This window comes from Lissotriton helveticus, chromosome 8, assembly GCF_964261635.1.
Source record: "Lissotriton helveticus chromosome 8, aLisHel1.1, whole genome shotgun sequence".
Taxonomy (NCBI): Eukaryota; Metazoa; Chordata; class Amphibia; order Caudata; family Salamandridae; genus Lissotriton; species Lissotriton helveticus.
Window position 1 is genome coordinate 66,066,831 of NC_136069.1, and position 25,501 is coordinate 66,092,331.

The 25,501-nt window shown below is 50.3% G+C and overlaps 1 protein-coding gene across 1 annotated transcript in view; it reads left to right on the top strand.

Moving 5' to 3' along the window:
- Positions 1 to 25,501, top strand: part of NDC80 (NDC80 kinetochore complex component) — a 255,954-nt gene that overhangs the window by 46,407 nt on the left and 184,046 nt on the right. Inside the window, exons 4-5 of the mRNA XM_078656636.1 lie at positions 7,179 to 7,302; positions 23,353 to 23,525. Coding sequence (XP_078512762.1) covers positions 7,179 to 7,302; positions 23,353 to 23,525 — 297 coding nt within the window. The remainder of the gene's footprint in view (positions 1 to 7,178; positions 7,303 to 23,352; positions 23,526 to 25,501) is intronic.

The window sequence follows — 25,501 nt, forward strand, 5'->3', positions numbered from 1 at the left end:
CCGGCGTCGGTTCCTGTGGGCCAGCCCGTGGTACCGCCCCCGCGTGGTGCAGCGACTCCGCCGTCGGCTCCGGCCGGCGTCGGGTCCCCGGCACCGACGCCGCGCGGCGCCACCCCCCTTTCCTCCCCGACTCCGGACTCGGAGCCGGACCGGCGTCGGCCGACGCCGGACCCGACGCCGATGGGGCCCGTTGACCCCGATGTCTATATCGTCGACCCAGAATATGGGTATGACGAGGAGGAGTATGGAGAGGGTTGGGAGGGGTCTGAGGACCCTCTATCCCGTGCCTGCCAGTACGATGTGGACTGGGTAGGTGATCTGGGTGATGCCAGTGGCCTGGACGAGTCGCCCAACCCTGGGTTTGTCTCTCCGTCCCCTGTGGCGTCCGAGGCGGGTGCTGCCTATTCGGTGGTCCTGATGAGGGCTGCCAAGGCCTTACACCTTGAGCTCCCCGTCGCGAAGGTCAAACCGAATATCCTGACAGAAGTTTTTAAACCGCAGTCATGCCCCCAGGAGCCTCTGCTGCCGTTTAATGAGGCCCTGACGGATGTCCTTCTGGGCACCTGGTCCAGGCCCGCCTCTGGTGCGCCGGTTGACCGGAACGTTGCCAGGCGTCACCGTCCCTGCGCGGACGACCCTGCCTTCTTGTCCACCCATCCCTCCCCGGAGAGTCTGGTGATCCAGGCCTCCACTTCACAGTCCGCATTTCCGTCGGCTCCGCCCGACCGGGAATCAAAGAGGTACGACCAATTTGGAAAAAAAGTGTTTTCCTCTTTGAGTGCTGGACTGCGGTCTTGTAACACCGCGTGCCTCTTGGGCCGCTACACCCACTCCCTGTGGGATACGGTCGAGGAGTGTTTGCCGCAATGCCCCCAGGAAGTGCGGGACAAGCTCACCCGGGCCTTTGTTGAAGGCCGGGATGCGGCGCGGTACTCGATCCGTTGTGGTCTGGACACCACGGACTCACTGGGACGGGCCATGTCCACTACGGTGGCGATTCGTCGCCATGCCTGGCTGAGATCTGCCAACTTCTCACCAGACGTCCAAAATACACTTATGGACATGCCATTTGATGGCAGTCGCCTATTTGGTGACAAAGCGGACCACGCGCTGGAGCGCTTCAAGGACTCCAGGGTCACGGCCAAGTCCTTGGGTCTCTCGACCCAGACCCAGCGCCAGCAGACGGGTTCGTTTCGGCCCTTTCGTGGCCAAGGGAGAGGAGGTCCCACACGTGCTGCCAGCCACGCGGCGCAGAGCGCTCCCCAGCGCGGTGGCGCCCGTGGTTTCCGCCGTGGTGGCGGTAGAGGCCAGCGTCGTGGTCAGTCCACGCCTCCCTCCGCTGCGGCATCCAAGCCTTCCTAGTCCGAGCTTTCGGGCTCACGTGACGCCAGTGGGTGGCAGGGTTCGCCATCACCACTCCCGCTGGCGCGCGATAACATCGGACAGGTGGGTGCTGCAGCTTGTCCGAAGGGGCTATGCCCTCCCCTTCGAGTCCACTCCTCCAGCCATGCCACCGCAGAACCACCGTGTGTCGGGGGACCACTTGACACTTCTGCAGGAGGAAGTTACGGCCCTCTTGGCCAAGGGGGCCATCGAGCGCGTTCCTGGGCCAGAAGTAGGGTGTGGTTGCTACTCCCACTACTTTCTGGTACCCAAGAAGGACAAGGGAGGCCTGCGTCCTATCTTGGATCTACGGAACGTCAACGGCTTCCTCCGGAAGGAGAAGTTCAAGATGTTGACTTTGGCTCAGGTCTTGGCTGCTCTAGACCCACAAGACTGGATGGTAGCGTTGGACTTGCAGGATGCGTACTTTCACATCCCCGTCCTGCCGGCCCACCGGCGTTACCTGCGGTTCACGGTAGGCCACGAGCACTTTCAGTTTATCGTGCTCCCATTCGGCCTTACCAGCGCCCCACGGGTGTTCACGAAAGTGATGGCGGTGGTCGCAGCTCATCTGCGCCGGTTAGGGGTTTCAGTCTTCCCCTACCTCGACGACTGGCTGTTGAAGGCGGGCTCGCCCCAGACAGTCGTCCACCACCTTCAGATGACGGCAGACCTCCTGCACGAGCTGGGGTTTTCCATCAATGTGCCGAAATCACACCTGTGTCCCTCTCAAAAGCTCCTTTTCATCGGAGCGGTTCTCGACTCGGCGCAGTTTCGGGTTTATCCTCCGGAACGGCGGGTCCGGGATATTCAGGCTCTGATTCCCATCTTTCAGCCGTTATCCCGGGTTTCGGTCAGGTTGACGCTGCGGCTTCTGGGGCTGATGGCCTCCTGCATCCTTCTGGTGCATCACGCCAGATGGCGGATGCGGGCTCTGCAGTGGGACCTGAAGTTTCAGTGGGCCCAGCATCAGGGCAACCTATCCGACCATGTCCTGATCTCGGAGGGCACTGCGAGACAGTTGCAGTGGTGGCTTACAGACCGCGATTGGGTCAGGGGCAGATCCCTCTCCCTTCCCCAACCGGAGCACGTGGTTGTGACGGACGCGTCCCTCCAAGGCTGGGGTGGCCACTTGGGAGAGGCGGAGATCAGAGGCCTCTGGTCTCCGGCGGAGTCCCGGCTCCATATCAACATGTTGGAGCTGCGGGCGATTCGCCTAGCACTGAAGGCATTCCTCCCCTTTGTCAACGGGAGTGTAGTGCAGGTGTTCACGGACAACACCACCGCCATGTGGTACTGCAACAAACAGGGCGGTGTGGGGTCGTGGACCCTTTGCCAAGAGGCTCTGCGCCTCTGGCAATGGCTGGAACGTCAGGGCGTGACTCTGACGGTTCAACACCTGGCAGGTTCTCTGAACGCCAGGGCGGACGAACTCAGCCGTCGGTGCTCGGTGGATCACGAATGGCGTCTGAACTCGGATGTGGCGAGAGGCCTCTTTCAGCAATGGGGAGAGCCTTGGTTAGATCTATTCGCCACAGAAGAGAACGCGCAATGTCATCAGTTCTGCGCGTTGGAGTTTCCAAGACGGCACTCGCTCGGCGACGCCTTTCGGCGCGAGTGGAGTTGCGGTCTGTTGTACGCCTTTCCGCCTATACCACTTCTGCCCAGAGTGCTGAAGAAGATCAGGCGCGACCGGGCCCAAGTTATCCTTGTGGCTCCGGACTGGGCTCGAAGGTACTGGTATCCCGAGCTACTCAGCATGACAGTCGGTCCCTCGATCCGCCTGCCCCTTCAGGAGGACCTTCTGTCGCAGCAGCAGGGGACGGTCCTCCACCCGAACCTGTCCAGTCTCCACCTCCATGCGTGGAGATTGAGCGGCGACAGTTGAGGCCATTTGACTTGCCTCCTGAAGTCTGTGATGTCATTCTGGCAGCCAGGCGTCCCTCCACAAAGTCGGTATACGCCTGCCGGTGGAACAGATTTGTGGCATGGTGCACAGCGAAGGCTGTGGATCCCCTTTCTGCCCCTCTGTCTGAGGTTCTCCTCTTCCTCCTTTCCCTTGCCCAGCAGGGCTCTGCTCTGGGCACTATCAAGGGCTATCTTTCTGCCCTTTCCGCCTTCTTGAGGCTACCTGATCAGCCATCTTTGTTCAAGTCCCCTATTGTGTTAAGATTCTTAAAAGGCATCACGCACATGTATCCTCCAACTCCGTTCGTGATGCCTCAGTGGGACTTGAACCTGGTTTTGACTTTCCTGATGTGCGCTCCCTTTGAGCCCCTTCATTCCTGTCCTCTCCGTCTTCTCACCTTAAAGACGGCCTTCCTGGTAGCCATCACCTCTGCCAGGAGAGTGAGTGAGCTCCAGGCTCTTTCTATTCAACCTCCTTTCTTGTCTGTTCATCCCGATAAGGTGGTTCTTCGGACTAGACCTTCTTTCCTGCCCAAGGTAGTCTCTGCTTTTCACATTGGGCAGTCCATCACCTTGCCCTCCTTCTTCCCGCCTCCGCATCCTTCAAAGGATGAAGAGCGGCTCCATCGTCTGGACCCAAAACGTGCGCTTTCATTCTATATGGATCGCACACGCCAGTTCCGGGTGGATGACCAACTGTTTGTTGGCTACGTGGGTGAGAAGAAGGGAAGGGCGGTACAGAAACGGACCATCTCTCGGTGGGTCGTCCTGTGCATCAAAGCATGCTACTCTTTGGCTCGGAAGGAGCCTCCTGTTGGGCTGAGGGCCCATTCCACTCGGGCCACGGCGGCTACTACTGCCCTGGGCCGGGGAGTCCCTTTGCAGGACATTTGCCAGGCGGCCACGTGGGCCTCGCTGCACACCTTTGCGAGGCACTACTGCCTGGACAGTCAAGTCCGGAGGGATGGCTTCTTTGGCCGTTCGGTCCTCCAGGACTTTCTGGTGTAGGTTGTATTGGTTCGCAGACCCACCACCGGGGTTGGTATTGCTGGGGTATCTATTCTAAGGTAAGGAATCTAATACTAACCTGTTTCTTTCAGATGAACAAGTTACTTACCTTCGGTAACGATATATCTGTAAGAAACAGTAGTTAGTATTAGATTCCTTACCGCCCCGCCCATCCTCCCCGTTCTGCGAACTGATACCTAGGGTTAAGGACATCCCTTTCAGGGCCCTAGTTTCAAATGGCACCAGTGTTGGTTCTCACATGGCTCTGCGTGTTCTGGCGCGGAAAAGCTGTGTGCAAAGAACTGACGTCAGCGCGCGGAGGCGGCGTCTATATACTCCAGCGACGTCATCACGGCGCACGACGCCGACGACGCGGAGCCGCAGGGGACGCCTGCAGACGACGCCTACCGACGCGCAGGGGTACTGCTACGCAAAAGTTTCCGGATCCAGACTGACGCCTGGGGATATTCTAAGGTAAGGAATCTAATACTAACTACTGTTTCTTACAGATATATCGTTACCGAAGGTAAGTAACTTGTTCTACAACGCTACTTTTACCACGCAAGGCCTTTACGACTCAACTTTTGCAACGCAAACCATTACAATGCATTGCGCTGGAGGGCGCTCTAGGATAGGGAATAAGTTTAATTTACTGTCCAACACCTTCCCTAGTGTCCACGGGGACTGGAGTTGGAATAGTAAATTAAACTATTCACTATCCAGCGCCCCAAAGCACTATGCATTGTAAAGGTATTCGTTGTAAATACCGCGTTGTAAAGGCATGCGATGTAAAAGTATGCGTTGTAACGTCATACATCCCCCCCCTGACTTGCCTCTTAACTCACTAATAGCATTGCCATTAGAGCAGGGACAGGAATGTTTCTCAGTTCACATTTAAAAGCTCACTTTTAATAAATATATTACTAAAGCATGAGGTGGCGGTGCACTGTCATTTACACACAGCACATTTTCTATTGAAATGGCCAAAAATGTTCCCGCTGACATGCAGTTTTACTTCAAAAACTATATAGTGTGTAAACAATCTGTGAAAATTGGGTTTACGCAAACATATTTATCATTTGCACTTCACTAAGTAAAGTGTTCTGATTTGTTTTAATGCTATTAAAATATTTTTTATCATCACAGAATTACAAAAGAAGGGCTTTCATAACTACTGAAGTTTATTTTGAAAAGATTGTACAGTTCACTTTTTAGCTATTTAAATATGGGTCGGAATAAAACATGACAACCTACAGCCTTTCATTTCACGCTTTTTGTACGGCTCGTTTGTCAGACAATTGACTTTACAAGGTCCTCGAACTTTGCAGTCAGAGAAAGAAAAGTAATTGTAGCTGTAAAATGACTTTTGACCTCTGTCTCTGAACACAGAATAATTGGCAAGATAAAAACAAGATTTAAAGACATATTTAATGCTCTTTCACTTTGCTGGTGAACAGAACACCTGTTTGTCAGCTCGCCAGAAGGGGTGAGTAGGCGTTAAATGTAGCTCGCCCTGATAAAATCTGACTCGCCATAGCGAGTGGGCGTGTAGATTTGTCAAGCTTTAAATAAAGCTACATCATGCTGCAGTTCACTTAACCCTTTCCATGCTGATGACGGAACCGCTCCGTCATCAGCTGCGGTTGGGCTGTGCTGATGACGGAGCGGTTCCATCATGGCCCGGCCGCCGCGCCTGCGCGGCGTGTTCTATTGAGCGGGCGGGGCCATGACGGAACCGCTCCGTCATGAGCACAGCCCAACCGCGGCTGATGACGGAGCGGTTCCGTCATCAGCATGCGGCTGCCATGCGGCCGCCACGCCCCCTTAGCGCTGCGGCGGAATAGCCGCCGCAGCGATGCGGTTAAGCTCTAACAAGTCAGGTATACCTCTAATGAATTGTTGACTAGATCTTTGCCTTTGACCCTGTACAGGTTTATGCTGTCTTTGGCGAGGTTCACAAAATACAAATGCCATAGACCTATATACATACAAAAATCGCTTTCCTTTGTAAAAGTGATCTTAACTATAAGTATCCAGTGGCAACTGGCTCTGGTTGATACAGTATTTGCTTAGGGATTTCTGCCAAAGTGCTGTCTTGATAAAGGCAACTTTCCCATCCTGGGATTTCCATCGACCAGTTGTTTATCTGGTTAGGATGTAAGTGTCTAGTTTGCTGATGATTGCTGTTAATCCCAACAAAAGTAACATTAGTTGATCCAGAGAAGAATCAAACTGCGTTTGGAGTATCAATGACTTTGGCTAATGTCTTTGATGTTTTTTTGTTGAAGTATGTGGTCTGTTGTCCAGCCTTAAATTTACAATTGACACTGCTAATTTGATCGGTATCGGTCTTATAACATTTCAGGAGTCTACCAATACTCCTCCACAGGTGCAGCTCAAAATGAAGTCTCTGGACATTAATCTGAAAAAGCAGGCCCTGGTGTCCCTTATACATTTCCATTGAAAGCACAATGTTGTCTACTGTGGAACATAACCAGTTATTTTACTTTTAAGGATAATGTATAATGTTCTGGTGTTCCCAGTTACATGTAAAGTATTTACCAGCTATCAACTACAGTTGAAGTGATTTGCAAAGCTGTTGCCTTGGTTTTGTCACACACCTTTTGCAGTAACAATGCTCCAAAGAGGTTGCAACAGAGTGACATTTAAACAGTAATCTTTCTTCACTCAGTTGTTTTTGGAAACGTCATGTATATGCTTCTGTCAGTCTTTGACGTCTGCATTTCATCGCCCCACCATAGAATTAAATTGCATAGCATGGTTTTATATGTAAAGCAATTTGGAAGTGCATGTGAGACTGTATTTTTGCAAAAATATAATGGCAATGTTTCTCTTTTTTCGCTGAATATCCAAATCAGATCAAGTACTGGCACTGTCCGAACTAGTCAGTATGGCCCTTACGGAGGCGCTGAGAAAATCAAGGAGCCAAGACCACTTCATGACAAATCCTACATTCAACAATGCATTCGACAGCTCTGTGAGGTATTGTGCTTTTCCTCTCCTCTACCTAACAAAAAGTAAACATGCGCGTTGGGTTTTATAGTCTCAACACGCATACAAGTTTGATTTTGAAATGCACATGTTACTGCTTAAATTGGTATTGCTTACATTTTTTACTGCTTAAATTGTGTGTGAAAAGGGCTATCTTTTGCACACCACCCAAATATGCGTACAAGCTATAGATAGTTATGCAACATATAGTGATGCAGCATGTCCTCCACTACTTTGTTGGTCCTCACTCCTTAAAAAGTTGCAAGCTTGCCATTTCGTCATGCCTGGTTACTCACTCATGCGGCTGCCATTTCTCACTGGCACTGGCAGCACAGTCCTTGCCACCATATGAAACCACAGTAAAGTCTTTGCCTTTGCAGGGATTTCTGACCTTACAATTTGGCCGAGCTCTATGACTGTCCCAGTCACCAGGTGGTCCAACTCTGTTCTCTTCGCTGTTGAGCCGAGCTCTTTAGGCCCTACTGTGACAGTGAACACATTTATTGTATGTTTGCTTATGCTTAGCTTTTATCCGTTTGCTAACTAGGAACTACAAACTTTTCAATTGTGTTTATTGGGCAAGCAATTTTTATGGTTCAAAGTGTATGCTGTAATGTGTGTTGTGAGCTAGTTTTGTGACCAAGTCCTCTTGGGGCACTCCACAGCATGTGCAACCCCTGTTCCGTATTTGTTGGACGTGGCCCGTCTGGCAGGTCCACCCCTGAAGTTTTGTGCTTATTATATGTGTCCGGGGGATGGTGATTCCCCTTCTGAGTGTGTGTGTGGTGAGAGAGACCTGCCTCCCATAGGAATGCATGGGGGATGTATGTGGCTCTGGTAGTTCCTGATGCGTGGGGCGTGCCTGGCCGTGTTTGGTATGTGTGCACTCGTGAGGTTGAATGCTACAAGATGATGTATGCGGCATGCGTGTGACTAGAAGGGAAGGGCCACTTCTAGACCTTGGTGTGTGTGTGCAGTAGGTGTGCTGGCGCATGATTGGCTGAAGCCGGCTGGGCCTCCCCCACCAGGCTGGCCCCACCCCCCTGGGGGTGCGTCCAGTGTCCCTAGCCTGGCCAGTACCAAGAAATTCCTTATAACCAGTTCCAGCTGGTTCTCTCCCTGCCTGCCCCTTTTGGAGACAAAGGGAGCTCCTGTATAAAAGGAGGGTGGGCCCCCTTCTCGCTCTCTTCTTCTTCCTGCTGGGGACCCTACCTGGGTCGTGCTGCTGCTTGGGCTCAGGGAAGGGCGTGCCTCCCTGGGCCCTGCTCTGCTCCTGATCTGCTGGGCTCCTGGGCTTCCTGGGGTCTCTGCTAGCTATGGCCCTAGCGCTTGAGAGCGCTTTCCTGCTAACCTAGCGCCTTGGGGCGCTCATTCCCGCTTCTAACGCTTGGGAGGGCTTTCCTCTGACCCTAGCGCTTAGAGCGCTGCATTCTGTCCTGTTAGCGCTTTTGGAGCGCATCCTTCGTGGCACTAGCGCTGTGAGCGCTACCTTCACCAAGCCGGTGCCACCCGGCAGTTGCCCAGTTCTTTGGGGGTTCTACCTCCCCCGCGAGTGCCTACCTCGCTATGGCCCCCAATCTCGAGGGGGGCCTGGCCCTCGTCATTTTCCCGAGTCACCGCCGCCGGCCCGGGACCCCTCCGTGAAGCCCGCCCCCGGGCCGCGCTGTGATTGGACGGCGGCCCGGGCTTGGCTTCTGACGTCTTCCTGGGCCGCGCTGTGATTGGACGGCGGCCCGGGGAGCTTGGGAGCCGGCTGGCGGGAGAGGCGAGGAGGAAGGGGGCGGCGGGAGCCTACTCCGCGCCCCTGCTTGCCGGAAGACTGCTGTTTCCCCCCCCCCGGGGCCCCCAGGAGCGAGGGGGAGCCCCGGAGAGCGAGGGGGAGCCAGCGCCGCCGCGACTGGCGCATCCAGACCGGTGAGTGCTGCTGGAGGGGAGGCGGGGCGTCGGGCCACATTGTCGGTGGCCGCCCCTCCCCTCCGGCTCGAGCAGAAATGTGTGTAGAGGCCCGTGGGGCCCCCAATGATGCTGAGTCCCCCGAGTGGGACTCCGCTGCCCCAACTTGGCCCCAATCCCCCGAGGGGGACTCCGCCCGTGATCCTCGAACCCCCAGAGGCTCTGATTGAAAACCGAGTCCCCCGAGAGGGACTCCGCCCCTATCCTGCTGCTGCTCCGAGCCCAGCGAGGCTCTCACGATGCCCTGAGCCCCGACAGGCTCCACCACGTGCCCCCCTGTCTTCCTGAGCCCGAGAGGCTCCAGCTGTAATCCCTGAGCCCCGAGAGGCTCCACCCGTGCCCCCCTGTCTTCCTGAGCCCGAGAGGCTCCAGCTGTAATCCCTGAGCCCCGAGAGGCTCCACCCTTGCCCCCCTGTCCCTCTGAGCCTGCAAGGCTACGTCCAAGTCCCTCAGCGGCCCAGCACTTCGTGGGCCGCTGCCACGTTTAGGTTTGCCCCGGGCCCCTTGCAGCCCACCCTGGACATCGAGACTCTAAGGCGCCCTTGCCCCAGGAAGGTCATCTGGCCTAGGGGGTGCTACGGACTGATATCAATGTGATGCTGAGAATTATGTGTTGCCCTGCTGATGGGGGCCTCTGTTGTGTTATGTACCTTGTCCCTTCCCCCCTGAATACCCGATGTCTCATGTATGTGATCCCTGGTCAGAGTGAGTTCTACTGCTAGTTCTAGGAAGCTCCCAGGGGATATGTGTTCTAATGCCAGTTCCATCAGATGCGTACCACTGGCAGTGGTCCCTTGGCCCTGCCCTGTACCTTTTCCCTGGTAACCCCTGCCGTGCCTTGAGCACATTGTAAAGTGTATGTTCCTATGTGTCCTGTCTAATACAAAGACTATTTTCATATATACTTCGTGTGGAGTTCCTTTTGTGGGGGGGGCCTGGGATGTTGCTGTTGGTGGGTGCGTGCGCAAATGCTTCACACATGTCCTCCGAGATAGGCCCGACTGCCCGCGCCGCGTTACCTAGAGGGCGAGCAGGGGTCGACTTTATATAGGAGTGGCGGTCTCTGACTGGCTGTGGCGCAAGCCCTGGCCGGCCGGGGGTCCCATTTCCTACACTGGTGGCTAGCGGTGGGATCCGGATTTGTGTTTGCGCAGTACCACAACGATAACTGGCCTCCCTACAAAAACTCTGTATTTTAACTGGTCGCAAAGAAAGGGGATTATTGTTTTTAGGAGGTTACTGAAATGTCCGTTCTGTGAAAAATGTGTTCTGGTTAGGTGACCCTAGCCCGGGAGGGTAGATCAACCCCCTAGTGCAATGTGTTTTCTGGATTCACCAGAAGGGTGGGATCCAGGGGTGGCAGCGTAATTGTGTTCAATGTGTATGGTCCCTGTCCCTTCCCTGGAGTAATGATACCTGCGCCACATGGGGTCAGGTCAGGTTGCTAAAAATGTCTGTGCTGTGGAAATGTTTAATGATCAATAGAAATACCTGTTCTGTGGAAAGTTTTAAAGGTTACTTAAATGTCTGTTCTGTGGAAAAAGTGTGCGTGTACACTGTTAGTTAGTTGCCCCTAGCTTGGGAGGGTAAATCATCTCCCTAGTACAATACGGTTTTCTGGATTCACCAGGAGGGTGGGATCCAGTGGTGTCTGCGTAGTTGTGTTCAAATGTGTATGGTCCTTGTCCCTCCCCTAGAGTAATGGTACCTGTGCCACAAGGGTCAGGTTGAGGAATCGGGGGCGGTAGAAAACTGTCTTACCAGTCATGGGGACGATGGGTGGATGAATGTTGAGGTGTGCTGAGTAATGGAGTGTAAGTTCTCTGGGATGGGGAGCTTGCTGAATCAACGATAATCCTGTCCTTCCTTACCCCGCTGAATGTGTTGGATGCATCAGGTTCCCTTACCCCGCTGGTTGTGTTTTAGGCGTCAGGTGTCGCCCTGGCTGAATTTATGTTGAGTTGAACTGAGACCTGCTGGCGCTGCCGCGGCTCATCTTGTTGTGTTCTAGGCGTCCGGTGTCGCCCTGGCTGAATTTATGTTGAGTTGTATCCCGGACAAGGAAGACCTGCTGGCGCTGCCGCGGCTTGCCTTGGGGAGAACTGAACACTGAGACCTGCTGGCGCTGCCGCAGCTCATCTTGTTGTGTTTTAGGCGTCAGGTGTCGCCCTGGCTGAATTTATGTTGAGTTGTACTGAGACCTGCTGGCGCTGCCGCGGCTCATCTTGTTGTGTTTTAGGCGTCAGGTGTCGCCCTGGCTGAATTTATGTTGAGTTGTACTGAGACCTGCTGGCGCTGCCGCGGCTCATCTTGTGGTGTTTTAGGTGTCCGGTGTCGCCCTGGCTGAATGTAGGTTGAGTTGTATCCGGACAAGGAAGACCTGCTGGCGCTGCCGCGGCTTGCCTTGGGGAGAGCTGAACCGTGAGTCCTGCTGGCGCTGCCGCGGCTCGTTTTGTTGAATTTATGTTAAGTTGTATCCCGGACAAGGAAGACCTGCTGGCTCGGCCGCGGCTTGCCTTGGGGAGAGCTGAACGCTTAGTTCCCAGGTGGAAGACCAGTGGAGGGAGGAAGCTCCAAGACTGGTAGGAAAGTGTGTTCTGAGGGTGTTTCTCCTGGGAGAACGCGGAACCTCAGAAGTAGAGGTAGGGTGGGGCATTCTTGCCCGTGACCTCTGGCAAACCTGAGGGTGCGGACCCTAGGTGGAAGGAACAGTGGTAGTCGTGGCTACACTGAGAAAGGGAGTGGAGAATGGCTATTGTGGGCCAGGGGTACCGCCCCCACTTCGGATTAGCAGGGACCAGGGGTATCTGGATGGCTTAGGGCCTGGTCCTAGTCATGGACAACTAAGGAGTACCAGGTGGGTAGCCTGGTTGGGCCTATGTCTTCATTTTCTTTTTTTTAATTATTTTTATTATGTTGTTTGCTTGAACTTTTATTAGTTTAGTCTGCGTATGTCTGTTGGTCCGGCAGTGCGGGCCGCGTCCACGTCCTATCGCCCTGCCGCAGGGAAGTCCATCACGGTAGTGATTGGTCTGCCCTGCGTCTGGGCTGGGAGGGGCACGTGTTGGACGTGGCCCGTCTGGCAGGTCCACCCCTGAAGTTTTGTGCTTATTATATGTGTCCGGGGGATGGTGATTCCCCTTCTGAGTGTGTGTGTGGTGAGAGAGACCTGCCTCCCATAGGAATGCATGGGGGATGTATGTGGCTCTGGTAGTTCCTGATGCGTGGGGCGTGCCGGGCCGTGTTTGGTATGTGTGCACTCGTGAGGTTGAATGCTACAAGATGATGTATGCGGCATGCGTGTGACTAGTAGGGAAGGGCCACTTCTAGACCTTGGTGTGTGTGTGCAGTAGGTGTGCTGGCGCATGATTGGCTGAAGCCGGCTGGGCCTCCCCCACCAGGCTGGCCCCACCCCCCTGGGGGTGCGTCCAGTGTCCCTAGCCTGGCCAGTACCAAGAAATTCCTTATAACCAGTTCCAGCTGGTTCTCTCCCTGCCTGCCCCTTTTGGAGACAAAGGGAGCTCCTGTATAAAAGGAGGGTGGGCCCCCTTCTCGCTCTCTTCTTCTTCCTGCTGGGGACCCTACCTGGGTCGTGCTGCTGCTTGGGCTCAGGGAAGGGCGTGCCTCCCTGGGCCCTGCTCTGCTCCTGATCTGCTGGGCTCCTGGGCTTCCTGGGGTCTCTGCTAGCTATGGCCCTAGCGCTTGAGAGCGCTTTCCTGCTAACCTAGCGCCTTGGGGCGCTCATTCCCGCTTCTAACGCTTGGGAGGGCTTTCCTCTGACCCTAGCGCTTAGAGCGCTGCATTCTGTCCTGTTAGCGCTTTTGGAGCGCATCCTTCGTGGCACTAGCGCTGTGAGCGCTACCTTCACCAAGCCGGTGCCACCCGGCAGTTGCCCAGTTCTTTGGGGGTTCTACCTCCCCCGCGAGTGCCTACCTCGCTATGGCCCCCAATCTCGAGGGGGGCCTGGCCCTCGTCATTTTCCCGAGTCACCGCCGCCGGCCCGGGACCCCTCCCTGAAGCCCGCCCCCGGGCCGCGCTGTGATTGGACGGCGGCCCGGGCTTGGCTTCTGACGTCTCCCTGGGCCGCGCTGTGATTGGACGGCGGCCCGGGGAGCTTGGGAGCCGGCTGGCGGGAGAGGCGAGGAGGAAGGGGGCGGCGGGAGCCTACTCCGCGCCCCTGCTTGCCGGAAGACTGCTGTTTCCCCCCCCCCGGGGCCCCCAGGAGCGAGAGGGAGCCCCGGAGAGCGAGGGGGAGCCAGCGCCGCCGCGACTGGCGCATCCAGACCGGTGAGTGCTGCTGGAGGGGAGGCGGGGCGTCGGGCCACATTGTCGGTGGCCGCCCCTCCCCTCCGGCTCGAGCAGAAATGTGTGTAGAGGCCCGTGGGGCCCCCAATGATGCTGAGTCCCCCGAGTGGGACTCCGCTGCCCCAACTTGGCCCCAATCCCCCGAGGGGGACTCCGCCCGTGATCCTCGAGCCCCCAGAGGCTCTGATTGAAAACCGAGTCCCCCGAGAGGGACTCCGCCCCTATCCTGCTGCTGCTCCGAGCCCAGCGAGGCTCCCACGATGCCCTGAGCCCCGACAGGCTCCACCACGTGCCCCCCTGTCTTCCTGAGCCCGAGAGGCTCCAGCTGTAATCCCTGAGCCCCGAGAGGCTCCACCCGTGCCCCCCTGTCTTCCTGAGCCCGAGAGGCTCCAGCTGTAATCCCTGAGCCCCGAGAGGCTCCACCCTTGCCCCCCTGTCCCTCTGAGCCTGCAAGGCTACGTCCAAGTCCCTCAGCGGCCCAGCACTTCGTGGGCCGCTGCCACGTTTAGGTTTGCCCCGGGCCCCTTGCAGCCCACCCTGGACATCGAGACTCTAAGGCGCCCTTGCCCCAGGAAGGTCATCTGGCCTAGGGGGTGCTACGGACTGATATCAATGTGATGCTGAGAATTATGTGTTGCCCTGCTGATGGGGGCCTCTGTTGTGTTATGTACCTTGTCCCTTCCCCCCTGAATACCCGATGTCTCATGTATGTGATCCCTGGTCAGAGTGAGTTCTACTGCTAGTTCTAGGAAGCTCCCAGGGGATATGTGTTCTAATGCCAGTTCCATCAGATGCGTACCACTGGCAGTGGTCCCTTGGCCCTGCCCTGTACCTTTTCCCTGGTAACCCCTGCCGTGCCTTGAGCACATTGTAAAGTGTATGTTCCTATGTGTCCTGTCTAATACAAAGACTATTTTCATATATACTTCGTGTGGAGTTCCTTTTGTGGGGGGGGCCTGGGATGTTGCTGTTGGTGGGTGCGTGCGCAAATGCTTCACACATGTCCTCCGAGATAGGCCCGACTGCCCGCGCCGCGTTACCTAGAGGGCGAGCAGGGGTCGACTTTATATAGGAGTGGCGGTCTCTGACTGGCTGTGGCGCAAGCCCTGGCCGGCCGGGGGTCCCATTTCCTACAGTATTGTACTTAGGAGGTCTGAATGCAGGGATCCAGCAAACTCAGCCTTTACAAATCTGTTACCATGGTGGAGAACACTGCACAAAGTTCTTGGATACAACTTGCCATCTGACTCCCTGAACGCACTAAGAAAATCATTCAGTTATCAAATTCACCTCTAGCATCCCAAAGTTCCAGGTAGCTGATAAAATGGCTTGTTATAGTAAACTCTTGCCTCTGAAGCCTGTTCTGATCTTTAGGTTACAAGTTTGAATCCCAGCAGGACCTGGTCTGCTCTGCATCCTTTTGTGGACGATAAAGTTTGTGCTTATAAACTGCAGTAGTATGGTTTTAAAGTGCTGCATAAAAACTAATTGATAGAGTGGTGACTTCACTACCTTTTGTGCAAGAAAGGGCAGACAAGAAATGAAGCGAAGCGATATTTCAAAGCTTGCCTTAAGCCTTTACAGCTCCGCAGCTGAAGATGTAATGTAATAATCCTCCCTCCCCAGAGCAGCAGATGCTGTTTTTTTAAGACAACCGAGGAAGAAACTTGCCCACTTGTTCCATGTTTCTCACTAGAAGCAGCAGAAGCTAAGGCTCTTCAGAGGGCGAGGCAAGGGCACACATTTTATTATGTCTGCAGAATGTGGGACGTCTGCTTCTCAGCATCACGAAGTTGGTGTTGGATGGCCTGCCTACTGTTGGGTTACAGCTGGTCATCTGGATGAAGTGTCAAATTGCACTTACTTTGTGCGCAGACTCCACCAGGAGCAATCCTGTTTTCTGTCTTTGACAACCCCCATCAGTGACCACATATGCAAGAATCTGAGACCCAGTGGTGGAATTGGGGCGAGTAGAATGGCATAAGAAAGAACACCGAGATACAGAACTCTACCACTTTTGCCTTTAGCTGGTAGATGAGGTCTGATGATCCCTACAAGATAAAGAGATAACTTAAGTGACTTGTCATTTAAATACCTAAATGTAACTGCAATTGTTAATCTGTATACAGCATGATCTCTGTGTAACCAATTCTGTACTTCATTATGATACTGATAATTACTGAAAACTCGAGCATACAAAAAATAAGTGTCAGATATGTAGGTGTGCTAATATTTCTCCCTATGCTTTGAATATCTTCATCAAGGTTTGTCGCCTCACTGTCTCTTGTGGAAGATGAGTTATAGTTTCTACGTGACATCAGTAGAACTGCCAAATAATACTGTTAATATCCTGTTGTTCACTAATGGTAACAATTGTAAATGGTGGTTTAAACTCTAATACCTTATAGATGACATTTCTAAATACAGGTGCAAAAATCCACTTTCAAGTGTATTTGTTTCTTTGCATGGTAACCTGTTTATACTAAAATCCTAGTCTGAATAAATACATGTCCTAGAGAGCAGTTCAGAGTTAATTGTCATCAGCTATACGATTTCAGGATTATTATCAGCAATCCAATTACCCACTCAAAACAATACTTTCGAAAGCCTTGGTCTATGTGAGCAAAAATTATGAATCCATGTAGCAATGTCCTGCCTGCAGCAATATTGTAGCGCGATCGCCTACCACAGCAGAATTAAAATCAATGATCCAAGATGACTGCCATCTCTCTGGAACAAAGTGGTACAAAAGGGGGTGGTGATGGACGGAGCATCTGAACCAATCAAACACTCACACCCAGTCAACAGATCTGGGTTTAATCCATCACCGTTCTTTAGCCCACTCTGCCACCCCAGTTCAGACATGGCCATATGCAAATCAGTCTGACCCTGTGCCTCATGGGAACAGTCCAGCCCGAACTGCCAAGCCATGCCTTCCCTGGACTGGAAACAAGCTTCCGAGGACCGGTTTCTGGCATTTCAGCCGTCTTCAGCCCGGCTTGCTTGAATCCAGTGGCAAAGTGAGCAAGGGACTCACGTCTGAGCATACCCTGCCAACTTATGGCAAACAAAGTGGTACAAAAGGGGGTGGTGATGGACGGAGCATCTGAACCAATCAAACACTCACACCCAGTCAACAGATCTGGGTTTAATCCATCACCGTTCTTTAGCCCACTCTGCCACCCCAGTTCAGACATGGCTATATGCAAATCAGTCTGACCCTGTGCCTCATGGGAACAGTCCAGCCCGAACTGCCAAGCCATGCCTTCCCTGGATCGGAAACGAGCTTCCGAGGACCGGTTTCTGGCATTTCAGCCGTCTTTAGCCCGGCTTGCTTGAATCCAGTGGCAAAGTGAGCAAGGGACTCGCGTCTGAGCATACCCTGCCAACTTATGGCGAACAAAGTGGTACAAACACTCACACCCAGTCAACAGATCTGAGTTTAATCCATCACCGTTCTTTGCCACTGGATTCAAGCAAGCCAGGCTCAAGACCAATCTCTCTGGAACATGCAGGCGTTCATGGCAGGGTGGAATCATAGTTCATTATTAGCCCTGTGCCACGCAGTGTGTCCTTGGCATGCAGCTTGAGTTTAGACTGCACCAGTCCTCTATGATGACCGGCAACCTTCCCTTCGCTAAAAGGCAGCCAGCACAAGCGAATTTGAAGTACGGCCTCCATATTCTTGGACCATACTAAGGGGTAAGCATTACCTCCTGCACCACTTCCTAACATAAAGGAAGATGCCACTGTGAGGCCACAAAAGCTGAATGGAGACCTAGCAGTGTGGGTGGGTATGGAGTGCAGCTGTCTCCATGTTCGAGTCCACAAGAGCGTTTGAGGCCACATGAGAAATGGTGGAGGTGGTTCTTGGGATGGGGTCTCATGTTGGTCAGCGCATGTTTTGGCTGCCTCTGTCTCAGTTTCTCTACTTGCCTTCTGTATGTCTTTACAGAAGGGTCTTGTCATGGACCATGCCCTGCGACCAACCTCCAGTGTGCAGACTGTAGGATGTGAACAGAGGGCGTTGGCCACCTGTAGGGGGTTGAGCGCCATGCCCTCCTGCCAGCCCACCCCTGCAGTTCTACTTTTAGGGGGTAGTTGGCCACCCACATGGGGTTGAGTGCAGTTCTCCCACAAGGTCAGGCACAGGTCACCTGAGGGGTTTGGATGCATGTTTTACTTTGAATATGATCCAAGAGGCTATTTGTTTCTTGGTTGATTGAAAACAAGCATAAAAGAGGATGCCATCCACTAAATATGGGTGAGGTGACACATACATAAGCTCAATTGCACAATAGTAAAAGTAATATTGATTATCTGTAAATGACTTCAAAAAGATTGACCTAATTTTTATCTTGTTGAATTTCTTCCAGCTCACAAAGCATGTAGCACTGTGACACAATCAGTAGATAATATCAACAGAGTGAAGAAGGTCTCCCTATCCTCATTCAAGTGCTGGAGTGCTTCATCTCACCCCTTCTCCAGTCCTGTCTGGCTACTGTCCAGAAATAAATGCTGGGCTCCCATATCAAACTTAGTGTAAAAAACTAGTTGGACTGAAGGATTGCACAGGAGGCAAGCTAGGCCTAGTGCTCATAGAAAATGCATATAAAGTGGGCTTTGATTGAATTATTAACAGACATTATATTTTTCTTAAATAGAACATTCTAACCCCTTTAGCAGTTTTGTAAATTGCTCGTGGAGGAAGGAGGGGAGAGATTTGCCCTTCCTAAATCATCATGAAAGGCAATTATTTTAATTAAAACTCTGTTAAATGGATATTAAGGTTCTATTCTCGCATTATAAAGTAGTGTTCAGTGCAAAAAAATGCAAATCTCCCTTAAAATCTTCAATTTGAAGCAGAATTCTGGTTATAATCAAAACGTATCAACCACTAACATTCTACCGTTACAATGAGCGACACTACCTTAAACGCCCTTCCTCCCGCATCACACACTTTTTATGACGCCACAATGGTAGATGGCAGTGAAATCACTTGGAACTTCATAACATATAGACATTTAGCCGTGTCTTGTGGTGAACACCTCTTTCCTCATTGCGTACGGGATACAGCATCCAGTCGGACTTCATAAGATCTGGTCACAGAGCCTGGTCTTGGCCAGATTGTTGGGCATGAATGAACCTCAACTTTCCCAAAATGCAGTGGGTGCAAACACCCTCAGTGCCCTAGCTTTGTTCTTAGCATATGTGCCCGGAGTACAGGCCCTACACTTATTGTCCCTTTTGGCTATGCCTAGCAGGCTTTGGTTGCAGGATGTGACCGTTGGTCACACCCTATACTCTCTGAGCCCACAGAGGCAAGTAAGTGTGACGGCTGGCCTCACCCATTACCCATTTCTGCTCACAGGGCTTGCTGCCCCCAACCTTAGTGCCCAGTGGGCTGGGAGCTCTGACACCACTCTAGTCTAAGACGCTTCTTTCTGACCTCCGTGCTCATGTTTTGGATACTGATTTGGTTTTATTTTTTTATAAATGTATTGAATTATTTTTTAAGTTTGTGAAATATTTTTGGACTTCAGCTGCTCACAATGAGTATAGATTTTTGTTATGTACATAGCATGGTTCACAAACCACCACTGAGTATAACCATTCCCTGTTTTTGTGTAGTTCGATTTACAAACTATTGTATGATCATTGTCAATGTGCTTAGCGTCTCCATTGTTCTATGAACCTCATACACAGCGTTTATAGATCATCCTCCTTATGCCCACATTGCAATTTTATTCTTTAAGTAGGGTATTTCTCAAACCTCTGGTTTTTCCCTTGGCCATCACAGAGGTAGTGTGTATTCCTGCGCCCAAATGCTACCCTGAGATTCTTTTTTTTCCGATACAAGGCTTGCGAAGCCTACAATATATAACGGTGGAAAAACAATTACACATGGCGACAAACAATCACTTTTATTGTGTTTGCCAGCCTGATTAGAGGTTGGTGAATCCCAAAATGTATGGGGTAAAACAGTTCTCTTTAAGGTTTGCTTGTGACTACATATGTTGTCAGCATTGAAGATTTGTTAAGATCATTTCTGGAAATCCAATTTTAAAACTGAAAAGACCTTTCTCCTGTCTTTAGACAAACATCATTATATGATCACTTTTGGGCATTGGATAAAGAACTGTAAGATTTTGTGATCAGGGACATTATAAGAATGACAGTCAGTTGGATTTATTATTACCATATTGATATAATGCCATGACTCTGTATGAATCATCAAGTCTAATAAATGTTGTTCTCGTTCATATGAAAATTGTTCTATACATGTTATATCACTATTAAGTAGGGTGCTCCTCTTATCAATTAATTTGTAACTTTGAATACCAGTGGATATCTGGTATTGACGGTGTGCACCCAGTCACCAGGCCACCTTACCCAAATAATCATACCTTTAAGGTATGACTTTGTAATTCGCGAACCAGATACTTGATGTCCGTACAGTTTGATTCATATAAAATAAACCCCTTCAAAACTACTGAACACTTACACCAAATTTTGAAAAGCACACTCCAGGCTCTGTGTTTGTTGTTAAGCCATTCTGCAGTTTTTAGGATGGATTTCGATTTAATAGGTAACAATGGAAAATCCTGCGACACCCACACCTTTATAGATTTGCTCTGCAGTAACCAATCTGCACGAAACTAACAAAACTTTTACAATTTTTCTTTGAGAAAGGTTTGAGCAGATTTCTCAAACACAGGCAAAGTTAAAAACAAAACTAAATTGGCTTTTCCTATGAACTATCTATGAAATTATGTCAAAGGGTCCATCTTTCTGAAACTTGATCTGTGCATGTGCACATGCCAAGCAAGATGATTCCACAAACACCATTTATCGACTTTTTGGCAGTGTAGTGAAAAAAACATTATTGCGTAAGGCTTGTGTAGACTCAAAAAGGCCAATTCTACCTTGCGAGATGCCTGTTGGACTTGGCCCTATATGCAGGGTTATCCCTAAACATTTTGCCTTCACCCTCCTGTTTAATTACTCCATTTTTGTTGGCTTTCGGGACTATGTGCATATAACCACTGCTAACCAGTGCTTAAATGCTTGTGCTCTCTCCTTTAAATGTGGTAGAATAGAATTGCACTCAATTGGCACATTTAATTGACCTGTAAGCCTCTAATAAAGGAGTACTACACGTGTCCAGGGCCTGTAAATTAAATGCTACTATTGGGCTTGCAGCACCTATTGTGCCACCTTCTTATGTAACCCTACAAACATGTCTCAAACATTGCAGGCTGTGTGTGCAGTTTTAGATTGCCATTTTGACCTAACAAAATAAACCTTTTGCTGGGCTCGAATCTTTTTAATACATATTAGTCACCTCTAGGGTAGGTCCTGAATAAACCTGAGGGCAGGGTGCAGTAACTTTTTTAAAAATAGGACATGTACTTTATTAAGTTTACATGCCCTGGTAGTTTTTTACTACCTCAAGGCTTGCCTCTCCGATAGAATAACTTTTGGGTTACCTAATTACATTTAAAAAGGAATAAGTCTCAAATGAGAACAGGTACACAGTTCATGTTTGGTGTCTTTGGAATTGTAATGAGAAATTCTCTTTTATGGTAAAGTTGGATTTTAAATTACAATTTTGAAAATGGCACTTTTAGGCATGTCCTGCCGTAGCCATTTAGTGCCTTCAGCCTGACCCTTTGTCACATGACTAGGTGTAGTTGGCAGTCGATCTTTCTATATTCCTCCCCGACAGCCCCATACAATAGAGAGCTTAGTTGTGCCTGGATCAGGGCCGGACTGGCCATAGTGGGCACCGGGCGTTTCCCCGGTAGGCCGCTAGGGTGGGGGCCGGTTTTGTTACCGTGGGTCGGCAATATCGGCCCCCTGTAACAAAATCAGCCAAAACCGGCCCTTGCAAACTGCTCTGCTGCACTCCCCCTCAACCCGGGGGGGGGAGAGGGGGTTGGGGGGCTGCTGAGCAGTTTGCCAGGGCCGGTTTCTGTTCTCAGTCCGGCCCTGGCCTGGATGGGCCATCACTGGTAGGATGGGGGAGCTGATACCAGAATGGGCTGTGTCCTTCCTTTACACAAAGGATTGCAGACCCCCTGACGTTAGTCTGGAGCCAGAACCTGAGCATTTTAAAAGCAATCCTGTAGCCGCTTTTCCCACATTAAAGAATGCGCCAGATATAAATATTGGACCTCAAACAGCAACTCTTCAGTACCCGTGTGGACCTGTGGAAGATTGTGCCGGGAAGGAGGACTGTTGTGCTGCTGAAAGGACTGCCACCCTCCTGCATTGCTGACCTGCCACTCTCTTGCCTGGGTGAGAAGGACCAAACCTGTACCCTGGACCACCAGAGTGGCTCCAAGGGCTAGTCTACTGCACCTCGACTCTGCAACTGTGAGCCTTACCCAGCCAAGTTCTGCCAGCGCATCCCTGAACAGAACTAAACCATCACCTCTGCTGCATGGACTTTCCAGTTGCAAGGACTTTGCATCACTGTTGCAGTCTCATCTAAACTGCCGCTGCACGCCGAACCCCTGATGCAGGCCCTCGCATCGCAAACCCCTTGCCGCCTGCATCCCCGGTAACGATGCAGTATTTCACATCACCAGTCTTGCAGATTCTTTGGAACCAGCCGGTGTGCGACGCATCCTCGACATAGGACTTGGCATCACAGCTCCCCTTGTCGACAGCCTCCTCGACGACCACGCAGGACATTACATCGCAGCCTTGCAGCTCCCCGGAACCGACGCTGTGCTACCCATCTGTGCCCGAACCTCACATCGCCTCGACTGTGTGACGCATCCTTGACGATGAACTTGCACCTTTCCACAACCTGGATTTAAGGTACTCTTGTTTATCAGGCCTTATTGGGTCTTTGTAGACGGCCTGAACTTGTGACTTTGTCCCTGTATGGCACGACCAGATAACCACAGTTGGCGCATTGTGCTGTTTGGCGCTATTTTCATGGAAGTCTTTAAACTTGCATATCTCCGGTTCTACTGATTGTATTTTTGTCATCGTGGTCCTGTTTCATTTATTAAAATTCACTCTATTGTTCTAATGTATTGTGGGGTGGTTCTTGTGTTGCATTTGCATGTTATTATTGTTGCACAAATACTTTACACAGTGCCTCTGAGTTAAGCCTGACTGATAAGTGCCAAGCTACCAGAGGGTTGAGCACAAGTTAATTTAGGGTTAGTGTGTGACTTCATCCTGGCCAGGATTGTGGTTGCTGCGTGAGTAGTGTCCCCCCTCCCCCCTCTTCAACCAGTAGCCCAAGTTCTTACAGTGCCTTTCCTCTGCAGAACCTCGATTCAGCAGAGGCATTAAATCCTTTAAATGCAAATGTGGCTGATAGAAGCAAGTGAAGCTCGTGATGTGTCATTTTTATGACCCATCTTTCTGCCTGCCAAAGGTGGGTCAAACAGTTTCTTGGGCACACTGTTACTTATCATCGATTTTAACTACCAGTGGCTGAATTAAGTTGTTGGTGTAATCAAACTTACAAATGGCTGCAGTACCCACATCCTTGTGACCGAGGCTATAAAGATATATGTGAAATATGAACTGAACTTCTTGTGAGAAAGCATTTCCCTTTGCATAAGTAGCTAACGTCAATTCAGCAACCATTGCATTTTCATGTACTGCAAACCATTTTAAAGTGGCCATGAAGTGACAAGTTGCTTATCTTCTTATGTAATTAAATCCATAGGGCTTTCTTGCTTGTGTCAAAGTGAGTGCTCATAAAGGTTTGTCTGCAGGCCAGCTGCACCAAAGTAACTTGCTTAATGTCTTCAGTTTCTTGTAGAAAATGGCTACTCCCAAAACATATCTGTGAAGTCTCTCCAGGCGCCTTCTTCGAAGGACTTCGTCAAGATCTTCTCGTTCATCTATAACTGCCTTTCTCCAGGATACGAGGCACCTCTTGCCAAGTTTGAAGAAGAGATTCCGCGGATATTTAAAGATCTTGGGTATTGAATATGGTTACAGTCCTAATCTTTGGTCTGTTAAGTGTAGCAAGGTTTGGTCTTTTCTTAATGAATTATTTAGGATTCTCTAGCATTGTGGACATTCAAGATTATTTATTTATGTATTACATTTGAGACCATTTGTTATCAAGACCATTGTGAAAAGAAGCCCAAAAATCACCTGCACACTGCTAGAGGATAAAAGAATATTGGGGGATTGTTCAGTTTACTAGTTTGGCAAAAAGGTAACAGGAGGTGCAAAGGTCTCTGTCTACTCTTGTTCCATATTCATTTACAAAGGAGAACTGCCGCTTTTATAAAATCCCATTTTTTTTAAACTCCTTGCATAGTTTCCTTTTTCCTGTCAGATTTCGCTGACATACAATCATTGAAATAAATGAAAGCTCAGGATTAGAACTGTGACTTATAGAATTTGCTTTACATTACTTCTGCTTCATCAAGATTAATTATTCAAATGCTCCAGACCTATGGCCTAACCCATAACTATTAGTCTGCCCCTAATAATAGGATATGTTTTGATAGTGATTAATAATATCCTGTAATACACATTAACAAAGTTCTGACTCAGATCTACCAATAATAGAGAAAAAGGTTACTTTAACTGCTGTTTAATTTTTTTTTTTTAGCCAGGGATAATGATGTGCTTATTCTTTCCCAGTCTTCAGCACTGAACGTTTGCTAGACACAAAGAATTCCTAGGTTTAATAACCACGCATCACTAAAGCTATGGATTATACCATTGACCTGAAGTGGCTCACTCCTCTCATGCTAATAAGCATTAAGCTTAAGATGTTCATATGGCACATATAATTAAAGATGATTGTTCTACGTGCTCTCAGGTTGTTTGCTGTTGAAAATGGAGTACAGAAAGATAGTGATTCTTCCATAATTTCACTATTTATTTAAAGGGAGGCCTTGGATTAGCACTGTGGTCCCTTTACTTCACAGTCAACACCTAAACCTCTAGAGCACTTCTCATTAATTAGAAATCACTGAAAAAAGCTTACTACTTCCCATGCCAATAGCTGACTGATCCCACATCTAGAATGAAAAAAATAGATAAAAGCAAATAGCAAAGCAAGGTTTAAAAGCACTGCTTGAACATCAGTTCTTTATCAAGGCTACAGACCACACTGTTAGTCTCACCTCAGTGCTCTAGCACAGTTGTGTGATGTTACAACGCAATTTTTACCCCGACTTGCTGTCAGGGTAGCGCTGGATTATTTACTATTCCAACTCCAGTCTGTGCAACAGTAGGGAAGGTGTTGGAATTAAATTCAACACCTTATACCCCCTACAGCAAGCCATTTTCGTAACTGAAATCAGAGTACACAATCTTGGTATTGAATTCCAAATTTGCTCTTTCTAGAAGTATCTCATTAATGCAAACTGTTTCCAGCAGCAAGCTAAATGATGAGTGTCCGAAGTCTGAATATTGCCAACTGAGCGGAGCCCTAGGCATTGCCAATACGCATTAATAGAAAGAAACCAGGTCTACTCAGCAAACATCTTCCTATAAGCTCTTCTAACGAGTCGAATATTGTGCTGCAGGCCACAAAAATATCTTTATGAATAGTACAGGAGATAGAAAATCCTGGTCATTCAACAGCAAAAATATGCTTATCAGGCGGACTTTAACCACTGGCAATGTCTGCCTAGTATTGCAGATATAGACCTCATGTCCAACCTGGGCTTACGAAAGTTTCCCCCTTTCTTACTGACTAGCTTGCACAATCAACTTTACTTACTTGGTTTTAAGTCCTGAAACCATTGGTTAATCTAGGGGCCTACTTGCTTGGAACCACCGAAACATACAGGTTAAATATGAGTCCTTCATGAGACGCACTAGCTCTGAGGTCCAGCGCCATCTACAGAATCTCACATCTCTGGAGCAGGTGCCTTTCCATGTAAAGCAGACCCTCTACATTATTAACTGCACAAGCAAAGGCTAATATTGT